At 39.8% G+C, this 12,831-nt stretch overlaps 1 protein-coding gene across 1 annotated transcript in view; it reads left to right on the top strand.

Annotated features, from left to right (window-relative positions):
* Positions 1–12,831, top strand: part of YY1AP1 (YY1 associated protein 1) — a 32,991-nt gene that overhangs the window by 6,031 nt on the left and 14,129 nt on the right. Inside the window, 1 exon segment of the mRNA XM_018046267.1 lies at positions 11,345–11,448. Coding sequence (XP_017901756.1) covers positions 11,357–11,448 — 92 coding nt within the window. The 5' untranslated portion in view covers positions 11,345–11,356.

The raw sequence follows: 12,831 nt of genomic DNA, 5'->3' as shown, positions 1-12,831 counted from the left end.
TCTTGTTCCTGTATCCATTCAGGAGTCTGTGTCTTTTGGTTGGAACATTTTATCCATTTACATTTAAAGTAATTATTTATATATATGTTCCTATTGACATTTTCTTAATTGTTTTGGATTTGTTTTTGTAGGTCTTTTCCTTCTCTTGTGTTTCCTGTCTATAGTAGTCCCTGTAACATTTGTTGTAAAGCTGGTTTGGTGCTGCTAAATTCTCTTTTAACTTTTACCTGTCTGCAAAGGTTTTGATTTCTCCATCAATATTGAATGAGATCCTTGCCAGGTAGGGTAATCTTGGTTGTAGGTTTTTCACATTCAGTACTTCAAATATAGCCTGCCATTCCCTCTGGCCTGCAGAGTTCCTCCTGAAAGATCAGCTGTTAATCTTATGGGGTTTCCCTTGTATGTTGTTGTTCAGTTGCTAAGTCGTGTTCGACTCTTTGTGACCCCACAGACTGCAGCATGTCAGGCTTCCCTGACCTTCACTATCTCCTGGAGTTACTCAAACTCATGTCCATTGAGCTGGTGATGCCATCCAACCATTTCATCCTCTGTCACCCCCTTTTCCTCCTGCCGTTAATCTTTCCCAGTATCAGGGTCTTTTCCAATGTGGCCAAAGCAATGTAGCTTCAGCTTCAGCATCAGTTCTTTCAGTGAATATTCAGGATTAATTTCCCTCAGGATTGACTAGTTTGATCTCCTTGCTATCCAAGAGTCTCTCAAGAGTGTTCTCCAGCACCACCATTCAAAAGCATCAATTCTTTGATCTCAGCTTTCTTCATGGTCCAACTCTCACATCCATACATGACTACTGGAAAACCCACAGCTTTAACTTTATAGACCTTTGTTGGCAAAGTAATGTCTCTGTTTTTTAATATGCTTTCTAGGTTTGTCATCGCTCTTCTTCCAAGGAGCATCTTTTAATTTCATGGCTGCAGTCACCATCTGCATTGATTTTGGAGCCCATGAAAATAAAATCTGTCACTATTTCCACATTTTCCCCATCTATTTGCCATGAAGTGATGGGACTGGATGCCACGATCTTTGTTTTTTGAATGTTGAGTTTTAAGCCAGGCTTTTTCACTCTCTTCTTTCACCCTTACCAAGAGGCTGTTTAGTTCCTCTGCTTTCTGCCTTTAGAGTGGCATTATCTGCGTGTTTGAGGTTGTTGATCTTTCTCCTGGCAGTCTTGATTTCAGTTTGTGAGCTATCCAGCCAAGCATTTCGCATGATATACTCTGCCTATGAGTTAAATAAGCCGGGTGACAATATACAGCCTTGATGAACTCCTTCTCCAGTTTAGTTATTGCTTTTCACTTGCTGCTTTTAATATTTTTTCTTTGTTTTTATTTTTTGTTACTTTGATTAGTATGTGTCTTGGCGCCTTTCTCCTTGGGTTTACCGTGAATGAGATTCTCTGTGCTTCTTGGATTTGATTATTTCTTTTGCCATGTTAGGGAAGTTTTCAACTATAATCTCTTCAAAAAATTTCTCAGACCCGTTTTCTCCTCTTCTGAGACCCCTATAATTCAAATGTGTTTAGTATTGTTCCAGAGGTCTCTGAGACTATCCTCAATTTTTTTCATTCTTTTTCTTTTATTCTGCTTTTCAGCAGTTATTCCTGCCATTCTATCTTCTAGCTCACTTATCTGTTTTCTACCTTAATTATTTGAGTATTGATTTTTTTCTAGAGTATTTTTAGTTTCAGTAATTGTATTGTCTATCCCTGTTTATTTTTTATTTCTTCTAGATCCTTGTTAAATGTGTTCATTGATTCTGTCATTTTTTCCATTCTGTTTTCGAGAGTTTGGATCATCTTTACTATCATCTCTCTGAATTCTTTTTCAGGTAGTTTGGCTATTTCCTCTTCATTTATTTGGTCTTGTGATTTCTTTGTTCCTTCATTTGCACAATATTTCTCTATCTTTTCATTTTTCGGTAAGTTACTGTATGTGAGGTCTCCTTTTCCCAGGGTCTAGTGTTGTGTTCCTTCTTCCTTTTAGTTTCTGCCCTCAATGGATGAGATTGGTCCAGTGGGTTGTGTAGGCTTCATGTTGGGAGGGACTTGTTCGAAGGAAGGAAGGAACGTAGATTAGCAAGGAGAATAGGTGAGATGAATCAGCTATGGGAAATGATTTGTACACCGGCACTGAGGGAAAAAAAGAAAGACTAGTTGTGTAAAAACTGCAGAATAGGGAGTTCCCTGGGGTTCCACTGGTTAGAAATCTTTGCTTTCACTGCTGTGGGCCTGGGTTCAATTCCTGGTCAGGGAACTAAGATATTGCAAGCCTCATGGCATGGTCAAAAAATAAATAAAAAATTGAATCTTCAGAATAAGTGTGTTGTATTGGAATAGATTCTTATGGTGCTGAACATCTTAAATATTCTTTAGAGGTATGAGTTCACAGTAGGGAAAAAGTATCTGAAACATTTTCTTTTCCTAGAGGAAGCAAATGATGACAATCCAGAGTATAATTTCCTAGAAGAACTTGATGAACCAGATGCAAAGGATTTCTCATTGACCAGGCAGTAAGAATCACCAGTGAGTCTGTGTTTTTTATGAGTCATGCTCTTGACTTTTCCACATCTGCTTTTTGTTTACTTTGCAGATTTTTGAGGGTGAAGCTTGTAGCCCACTTAGATTAAGACATTTAAGTTTCCTCTACCATTTATTTCTATAATTCTTTAAATTTAAATATATATTCAGGAATCCTTTCAGTTACTCATTTATACATCCCACAGTCATGAATTGAGTCCAGTATTTGGCAGCGATTGTACTGAAATGAGTAAGACATGGCCTCTGCCTGTAGGATGTCAGCTTAGTAGGGGGTACAGACAGGAACAGCTACAGTACAAAGTGATAAGTGCTGTAATAATAGCTTGTGTATAAGGTACCCTGGCGGCCTAGAAAAGGGTAAATAGTTTCCTATGTATACTATGGCTTAGGGAATGATTCGCAAAATGAGATGTTTCATCTTGGTTTAGAAGGAGCAATAAGAAATTTTTGGCGAATGGGGCCAGAGAAGGATATTGCAAATAGAAGAATGTCTGCAGACCATGAGATTATGAAACAACAATACATTTGTTTCAAAAATAGTAAGTCATTTGATTCAGTTGTCTGAGTGAGTGATGATAGAAAAGTTAAGCAGTGTTCAGGTCTTAGAGAACCTTGGATTTGATTTTTAATCTGTCAAAAAGGAGAGCTCATTGAGTTTTAAGCAGGAAATCAGTAGGAACTGACTTGGATTCTAGAAACATCACCACTTTGATTTAATGCCAGTTTAATTTATTGATTTGGTGGGTAAAGAGAGCAAGATTGGAGGCATGGGAAACAGATAACTTGGCTTGAGTCATGTTTTAAAAAATTATTCTGTTGCTCGTTTGCCAATAATGGATAAGATGTTTCAGGAACCGTTGATTTGTATCCCCTGTCCTGGGAGAGTGAACACCACATGGCGAGGGTAAACGTCAGCTGGTGACAAGGTTATGAAGAAAGCTTTGTCAGTGTGCCAAAGTGTTCATTATGTACCTAAACCATGCAGGTCTTTGTCCAAAGAGCATTATGTGAGCACAGTCCTGTAGCACTTATGTTTTGTTTTGTTGCTTTAGTTCATCTTTCATGTCATTTTTGAGATTAGAGTGCCTTTTTCTTTATGAAGGTCTTCCGTTTATTTTGGTGTGTTATGACAGTTAAGGTTAGAGGAAGCATTGAAAGGTGAGTACCAAGAATCAAACAAAAAGTATAGAAAGAAAAGGCTGGAGGATTCTTGCTATAAAGTAAATTAGAGAAAAGAAAATGTTATTAAGAAAATCATAAGGAAGACAAAATACATTTATAATACTGTGTTCATTGATACTTTAGGTTTGTGTTGTCTGTTTATAGGATAAATCATTTGTCATTGTGTTAGTATTGTCTTATATGATACAGAACAGTGTAGGCATACGTGTCAACTGGACATGAAAAATGAAAAGATGATGTGATAAAGAAATTCATATTTATTTACTGGTATAAGGATTCCTGTATTGATAATGAAGAAACAATGCTATGATGGCTTGATAGTAGCCTAGTGTAATTGATAGGATTGCTTCATGGTACCCTGGCCTGTAGATGAATGAATTGTTACAGAAATTTTATGGCTTACAATATTATAGTCCTTAAAAAAACTAAGATCATGTCATCAGGTCCCATCACTTCATGGCAAACAGAAGGGGGAAAAGTGGAAGCAGTGATAGATTTTATTTTCTTGGGCTCCAAAATCACTGCAGATGGTGACTGCAGCTATGAAATTAAAAGATGTTTGCTCTTTGAAAGGAAAGCTATGACAAACCTGGACAGCATATTAAAAAGCAGAGACATTGCTTTGCCAACAAAGGTTCGTATAGTTAAAGCTATGGTGTTTTCAGTAGTCATGTATGTTTGTGAGAGTTGGACCATAAAGAAGAGTGGGCATTGAAGAACTGATGCTTTCGAACTGTAGTGCTAAAGAAGACTTTGAGAGTCTCTTGGATGGCAAGGAGATCAACCCAGTCAATCTTAAAGGAAATCGACCCTGAATATTCATTGGAACATCTGTTGCTGAAGCTGAAGCTTCAATACTTTGGCCTCTTGATGCAAAGAGCCAACTCTTTGGAAAAGACCCTGATGCTGGGAAAAACTGAAGGCAAAAGAAGAAGGGGACAGCAGAGGATGGCATGGTTAGATAGCATCACCACTCAGTGGACATGAGTTTTAGCAAACTGGGAGATAACGGAGGACAGGGAAACCTGGCGTGCTGCAGTCTGTGGGGTTGCAAACAGTCAGACATGACTTAAAGACTGAACAAAAGTAACATTTAGTCAATATTCATGTACAGGATTGTAAACATCGTTACATTTTAAAAAATATGAGAGGCTGATACAAGGTTTCTCTGATTACAAGAGAGAGGCATACTGTACGGTAATGTAACTCTTTGAAAGCAAAGTTATAAATCAGTAATAAAGCTAACATGTTGTTAATTTTATATTAAATATCACCTTCTGTAAGCGTAGGCTATTCATTTCAGTATAAGTCTTGCACATGATGTTCTAATACTTAGGCAATGATAATGATGATGACGCAGAAACATCTCACACAGTTCTTGCCATACAGTTATTAGATTTTCACATAAAGACATGCATATATACACAACAGATAAGTTTATTAACTGTTGGCATGGTGACCATTTACTGTTCATTAAGTAGAAGTGGATCATGAAAAAGGCCTTTATCCTCCTTGTCTTCACATTGTGTCAGCTGAGGAGGAAGAGGAGAAAGAAGGGAGGTTGGTCTTGCTGTTGCAGGGGTGGTGAGACAGAAGAGGTGATGGAGGCAGATGAGAAGCAGAGAGTGTGACATTGTGGAAATACATTGTAATTTTTGTCTGACTTTTTTGCTTTTTCATTTCTTTAAAAATGTTTCTGTATGGTACCAATCCGTCTCCCACCATGTGCTTTGGTTTCAGAGTCTGTATCATGAAGGCGCCATGTGAAAGAAATCAAAAGCAGTCTTGAATAATCAGAACTCTTCTGCCAGATTGTGTTATATCAGTGCTCATTGGCACTGGTCTGGAAGCACTCATCTCCATCAAGTCATCTTATGTTAATTCCTCTGGTGTGGGGTCTGTTAGCTCTTGAATTTCTCTAAGATCCAAAACGTGAATCTCTTCACCCCCATCTTTTTGAGGCCATATTCACAATCCCTTTCCTGATTTCCTTGATTGGCTCTGTTGTAAATCCTGTGAATTCATGCATGACTTCTGAACACAGTTTTCCTCAGTGGGGATTTATTGTTGCAGGTTTGATGGCTTTCTTGGCTTTTTCCCTAACGGGGATCTTGGCATCTTCAATAGTGTAATCCTTCCTCCAGACTTACATGATGTTCTCTCCATAGGGGCACTTATATATTGGTGAGAATATCCTGTGTAATGCGCCTTTAAGGTCCTTATGACCCCTGATCTAAAGGCTGAATTGGAGACAGCTTTGGAGGCAAGTAGACCTGTGGCTCAGCTGGTAAAGAATCTGCCCTCAATGCGTGGGACCTGGGTTTGATCCCTGGGTTGGGAAGATCCCCTGGAGAAGGGAAAGGCTACCCACTCCAGTATTCTGGCCTAGAGAATTCCATGGACTATATAGTCCATGGGGTCGCAAAGAGTTGGCCACGACTGAGTGACTTCACAGACCTCTCAGATGCCTTCAGTGTTGAATTCATGGGGTTCTGGGTTGCCAGGGGCACTGTCCGATATGAAAAGAAGCTTAAAAAACAAGGTATTTCCTGACTTCAGGGACAAAGCATTGATGGAACCAATCCAGAGAAAGGGCCTCTTTTTTTTTTTTTTAAATATCCAAAGACTGGTAGCTCCTGTTTTGTCTTTTGCCTTCAAGGCTCTGGGGTGAGCAGCTTAATAGAGAAGGGCAGTCCTGGTCATAAACCTGACTGCATTTTCACAGAACAGTAGACTTAGTCTCTCCTTTCCTGCCTTAAATCCTGGTGCTTGCTTCTCTTTCTTACTAATTAATGTCTTTTGTGGCTTTTCCCCCCCCCTCCTCCAGATTAGGGCATTTTTGTCTGCACTAAAAACCGATCAGGCAGATACTCCTTCTCCTCAATGATTTTCTTAATGCCATCTGGGAACTCGCCTGCTGCCTCTGCATCAGCAGAGGCTGCTTCTCCTGTTATCTTGACAGTTTTTAAGCCAAACCTCTTTCTAAAATTATCAAACCATCCTTTGTTGGCATTAAATTCTCTAGCCTTATGTCCTTCACCTTCCTTTTGCTTTAAATTGTATAATGACTTTGCTGTTTCTCAAATCGTGTCAGATAGGTATGTCTTTCTTATAGCAATCCTCCACCCACATAAAAGTTGCATTCTCAACATAAGATAAAAAAGTATTTTGCAAAAAGCCCTAGGTTTTTGCACCTGCTTGTGTAGCTTCAGCTATGGCTTCATGAATTTCCTTTTCTTTCTTACAAAGGTCCTTAAACTGGCTTCGTTTATCTTGAAATGGTAGGAAATCACAGCTGCAGACTGCAGTCTCTGGTACCTATCAGGCAATTCAGTGTTCTCTTGTAATGTCCTGACTGTGCTTCTTGGTGGCACTTCGTATGGGTCCCATGGTTATTATTCAAGGTCTGTGGTATTGTGCTAAACTTGATGGAGAATACTCAAGAACTGCAAGAGATCACTTTTTACTACAGTATGCAATCACAGACTTTGGAAAGCTTCCTGTGGTGACATATGTTTTCTTCCCACGTAAGCATTTTCATGGCCTCTCTGATGTAGCCTTTCAATCTGTTTGGGGGACTGGGGTGACAGGGAGTTCATCAATTCTGCAGATAGCGTGTCCTACTCTCAAACACCTCCTCAGTTACCGTTTTCCTTATGGAACCTGAATCTATCTTTTATGTTTCTCTTTTGTCCATTGTTGCTAAGAATATAATTTACCCCCAAATGTGCACAGTATGTTTCTTTTCCTACATTTTTTTCTTTCCTGTGCTAAACATACCAAGTTTCTTCAGTTCTCTACATTTCAGCCTTTCCACACTTCACCCCTCAAGTTAACCTTCTTCTGGATTCTAGCCTTTGTTTTTAAGAAAATTTCTCCCTTATTACATTTTATTATGAAACTTCAAACATATGGAAAAGTTGAAAGAATTGTACAGTGGACACCCATATTCTCACCACCTACTTTCTATAGTTAACTTTTCATATATTAATTATGCAGCGCTTCACTTATTTCTCTATCCGTCTCCAAATCTTTTTTTTTTTTTAAGCATTTCATAGTGAGTTGTAGATATCTAAACATTTCATCAGGGAGAAGGCAATGGCACCCCACTCCAGTACTCCTGCTTGGAAAATCCCATGGACGGAGGAGCCTGGTAGGCTGCAGTCCATGGGGTCACTGAGGGTCGGGCACAGCTGAGCGACTTCATTTTCACTTTTCACTTTCCTGCATTGGAGAAGGAAATGGCAACCCACTCCAGTGTTCTTGCCTGGAGAATCCCAGGGATGGGGGAGCCTGGTGGGCTGCTGTCTGTGGGGTCGCGCAGAGTCGGCCACAACTGAAGCGACGTAGGAGCAGCAGCAGACATTTCATCATGCATATCATGAATTAGGGGCTTCCCAGGTGGTGCTTGTGGTAAAGAACCCACCTGCCCATGCAAGAGAGATAGGGTACCATAGATTCAATCCTTCGGTCAGGAAGATCCCCTGGAGAAGGGAATGGCAGTCCATTCCATTATTCTTGCCTGGAGAATCCAATGGAAAGAGAAACCTGGCGGGCCGCAATCCGTCAGTTCACAAAGAATCAGACATGACTGAAGCGACTTAGCCCACATGCATCATGAATTAGAACTGAATATTTGTTTACAGTTTTTTTTTTTAGGTATGTTTATGTACATTATTATATAAATTACTGACTTCCCTGGTGGCTCAGACGGTAAAGCGTCTGTCTACAGTGCGGGAGACCTGGGTTTGATCCCTGGGTCAGGAAGATCCCTTGGAGAAGGAAATGGCAATCCACTCCAGTACTATTGCCTGGAAAATCCCATGGACAGAGGAGCCTGGTTGGCTACAGTCCATGGGGTCGCAAAGAGTTGGACACAACTGAGTGACTTCACGTCACTCACATACACATTATTGCATAGAAATCTTAAGTGTACCACTCAGTGAGGTTTGATAAGTGAAAGCCCTAACAAGATAGATATTTATCACCCCCAAAGTACCTACTGGCCCCTCGAGATCAGTACCCTGACCATTCTCCCAGGTGCAACCATTGTTCTGTTTTTTTTTTTTTTTAATCACAGGTTAGGTGTTTGCCTGTTTTAAAACTTCCTGTAAATGGAATCATGTAGTATGTGTTGTGTTGTGTAAGGCTTCTTTCACTTAGCATGTTTCTGAGATTCATGTGTATTGCTTGTATTATTTAATTTCTTCCTTTTTATTGCTGAGTTGAATTCCAGTGTAGAAATATACCAATTTATTTATTTTTCATCAATCCCTAGTTGTTGATGGACCCCTGATTCTTTCTAATTTCTGGCTGTCTTGAACAAAGATAGCTCTGAACTCTCTTGTTTAAAGGATAATTGCTTTAGGGAACCTTGTTGTTTTCTGTCTGACCTCAACATGAATCAGCCATAGGTGTATATTTGTCCCCTCCCTCTTGACCCTCCCTCCCATCTGCCTCCCCATCCGACCCCTCTAGGTTGATACAGAGCCCCTGTTTAAGTTCCCTGAGACATACAGCAAATTCCCTTTGGTTATCAATTTTATTATGGTAATGTAAGTTTCCATTTTACTCTCTCCATACGTCTCACTCTCTCCTTCCCTCTCTTCATGTCTATAAGTCTGTTCTCTATGTCTGTTTCTCCATTGCTCCCTTGCAAATCAATTCATCAGTACCATCTTTCTAGATTCTATATATATGCATTAGTATATGATATTTATCTTTCTCTTTCTGACTTACTTCATCTGTATAATAGGCTCTAGTTTCATCCACCTCATTAGAGCTGATTCAAATGTGTTTCTTTTATGGCTGAGTAATATTCCATTGTGTATGTTTTCTCTTGTTAGAGTTGTGAACAAATATTTTATTTCCTTTGGTCAACTCTCTAGGGAAGGAATCGTTGGTCATATAGTAGCTGTATATTCATGAGAAATTGCCAGCCCTTTTTCCAAAGATCTTTTATATTCTTTTTAGAGTTCCAGTTGATTCACATCCTCATAAACATTTGGAATTTAGCTTTTTAATGCCCTCTTAAGTAGGGCTTTTATAGAAATGATCACAGTCCTCTAGAATTGATCTGAAGGCCAACCAAAAAAATTGAGACCTTTTTCAGATTAATTATTTTTAAGCCTTGTTACCTTTTTGTGCACTTAAGAAACTGATTTTTGAAAATCCTAAATGTATGACTTGTTTATCCCTATTCCGTTTCATCCAATTAATTTGAGAAAACCTAGAATTTCAAATCTGTCATTGGTTGGTTTGGTGATCCCTTCCAGCTTTGTTATCATTTACAGATTTGAAAAGTGTGTTTTCTGGCTGTTTTCAGTTGTTAATGGCATTGCTGGTCCAAAGATAGAGTCCTTTGACACATTACTGGAGACTTCTCTCTTGACTCCATTCAGTAGGATAGGCCAGCAGACTGTGAATTTATCTCATAAAATCATCGAGGACTTCCCTGGTGGTCCAGTGGTCAAGAATCCACTTACCAATACAGGGGACATGGGTTCAATCCCTGGTGCGGGAAGATTCCACATGCATTGGGGCAACTAAGCTCATGTGCCTCAGCTGCTGAGCCAGTTCCCTCAAGCCTGATGCTCTGCAACAGGGGAAGCCCCTGCAATGAGATGCCCATGCCACCACAAACTAGAGAGTACCCTCTGTTCTCCACAGCTAGAGGAAGTCCGCACACAGCAACAAAGACCGGGGTGACCACAGATAATAAATAAAAAAAATGCCTAGCTTATGTTTTTGTTTGTTTTCCCACTAGAATTTAAGCTTCATTCATGAGAGTTTCTGTCATATATCTGAGCATCTAGAACAGGGATTAATGCATATAGTTGTTGTTCAATAAATGTTTTTAAATGAATGAGTGAATGATGGGTATTAATACATTTGAGGACTTTGTCAAAAGCCTTGCTAAAAATAACTTTCTTTGTTTTCCTGGAATTCCCTCTATTGCAAAATGAAATAAGTGTGTGCCAACAACACACTATTTGGCTTTTTTGCAGAAAAGGACATGAATGAACTGATGGAAGAGTCATTTGAAACTGAGTAGTGATCTTTGAGTGAGAACTTTGGACACTAAAGGTAGATTCTCCAGCAAGCTCTATCCTTTGGTCTCAGGGCCTCTCCAGAACAGTGGTCTGACCAAGCCTTCTCCTTGCAGTCCACCCAGGAGAGAATATAGTGACAGGAGAATTTTGGTAACTAATAAACTTTGAATATCCATATCTTAGTAAAGTTTTCCTTATGAGCTTTTACATAATCTTTTCAACTGTCACATGGTACATCCTTAAAGATTGCAAACTAATTATAGTTTCTTTTTTCATAAATTCCTCTCTTAAAAGATAATCTGATCATTTTGAGTTATCCATGCTCTGTCTTTACCATTACAAGTTGGCCAAGTGAGAAAGTTTTTTTCTGGCGTGAAAATTATGCCATGTGCTGGACTGGTTGAGCCCAGAAGTGAGAAAGGATCCAATGCAAGCTCTTTCTGTGTGACAGCATTATTGAAGTCCTGTTAACCAGTCTTCATTTTCCCCTGTCACTGTTGGGGTGACTTTTACATGCCCATTCCCCAAGAAAATCCTTCTTTTCCTTTGCCCTCAGTTTCAAGATGAGATGGGATTCTCCAGCGTGGAAGATGACGGCCCAGAACAGGAGGAACATGTGGCTGAGCCTCGGCCTAACCTTAACACTTCTCGATCCTTATGGTAGGCTAACCAAAGACCTTGAGACCTAGAGTAGAGGAAAAGTGTATGTCTGAGAAGGTTTTGAGAAGTTTTGGTTGTTTCTCATCCCTGACTACCTGCTGTTACTGTTATAAGGATGCTGAGCCCCATGGGGGTGTTGGGTGTGAAGTGAATAATTCTCCTTCTTATGGGGCAGTGCAGCTCTAGACCAAGCTGTATCTGTTTGGGAAGGGAGAAAAAGCAGTAGCTGGCATCCATAGCAGCTTCTCCAGGGGAGTGGTGCTGGAGAGGTGTGTAGGACTCTGTGTGGCCAGCCATACAAACTACTCCAAAGTGTAATATCCAGTATGTCCTTTTTGTTCTTCTGCTTTTCATTAACAGAACGATAGTCTAGTGAAAGTTAATGAACCTTCATTGGTCTCCAGGGCATTAATTGAGCAAACCATGAAGCATCTGCGGTAATGCCCTGGAGTCTCAAAAGTGTGTGCTGCCCTTTTCACATGAATTAGCACTTCTGTTGTCCCATCCAGAAAGTAGAAGCTTTAATTTTTCCCCCTATATTTGTGTTGAGTTTGCAGAGTTCATCTGTACTTTATTGTTATCCATTCTGAGTAGCAGCGTACTATCATTAGGTACCGGCTAGATGTCAGGGTATGGTTTGTGCCGTGGGTGGTACAAAGCAAAACCCAAGGACTCATAGCTTTTAATTAGTCCTGCGCTTTACCTTAATAGCATTACCTAACTAGAGAGCTTTGGATTCACCTGAAAGCTAGACCTTCAGGTAACATGCAATTTAGTGAAAAAGGCTAGGTATACTAACCAATGCCTAAAAGTCGGGAGTAGCAGTCATCAATTCAGTCAGTTCAGTCTCTCAGTCGTGTCTGACTCTTTGCGACCCCATGGACTGCAACATGCCAGGTTTCCCTGTCCTTCACCAGCTCCCGGAGCTTGCTCAGACTCACGTCCATCAAGTAGGTGATGCCATCCAACCATCTCATCCTCTGTTGTCCTCTTCTCCTCCTGCCTTCAGTCTTTCCCAGCATCAGGGTCTTTTCCAACGAGTTAGTTTCTCGCATCAGGTGGCCAAAGTATTGGAATTTCAGCTTCAGCATCAGTCCTTCCAATGACTATTCAGTCATATTCCATTATAATAAATACCATAATATAACCACAACAGAAATCTCAAGAGTTCCTTTTTCCCCCTGACTTTGTTGAGTTTTAATTGATAGATAAGGTTCTAAAATGTTGAAAGTGCACAGCGTGATGATTTGATATACATTATGTATTACAAAAGGATTTCACCCGTGAAGTTAATGAATACTTCTGTCACCTCACATATTTACCGTTTTTCTTTTTTTGAGAACATTTTCAAGGTTTCTTAGAGTTCTTTTTTTTTTTCTTTTT

Source organism: Capra hircus, chromosome 3, assembly GCF_001704415.2.
Source record: "Capra hircus breed San Clemente chromosome 3, ASM170441v1, whole genome shotgun sequence".
Lineage (NCBI taxonomy): Eukaryota > Metazoa > Chordata > Mammalia > Artiodactyla > Bovidae > Capra > Capra hircus.
The sequence above is the reverse complement of the archived record's forward strand: the minus strand, read 5'-3'. Positions and strand labels throughout refer to the sequence as shown.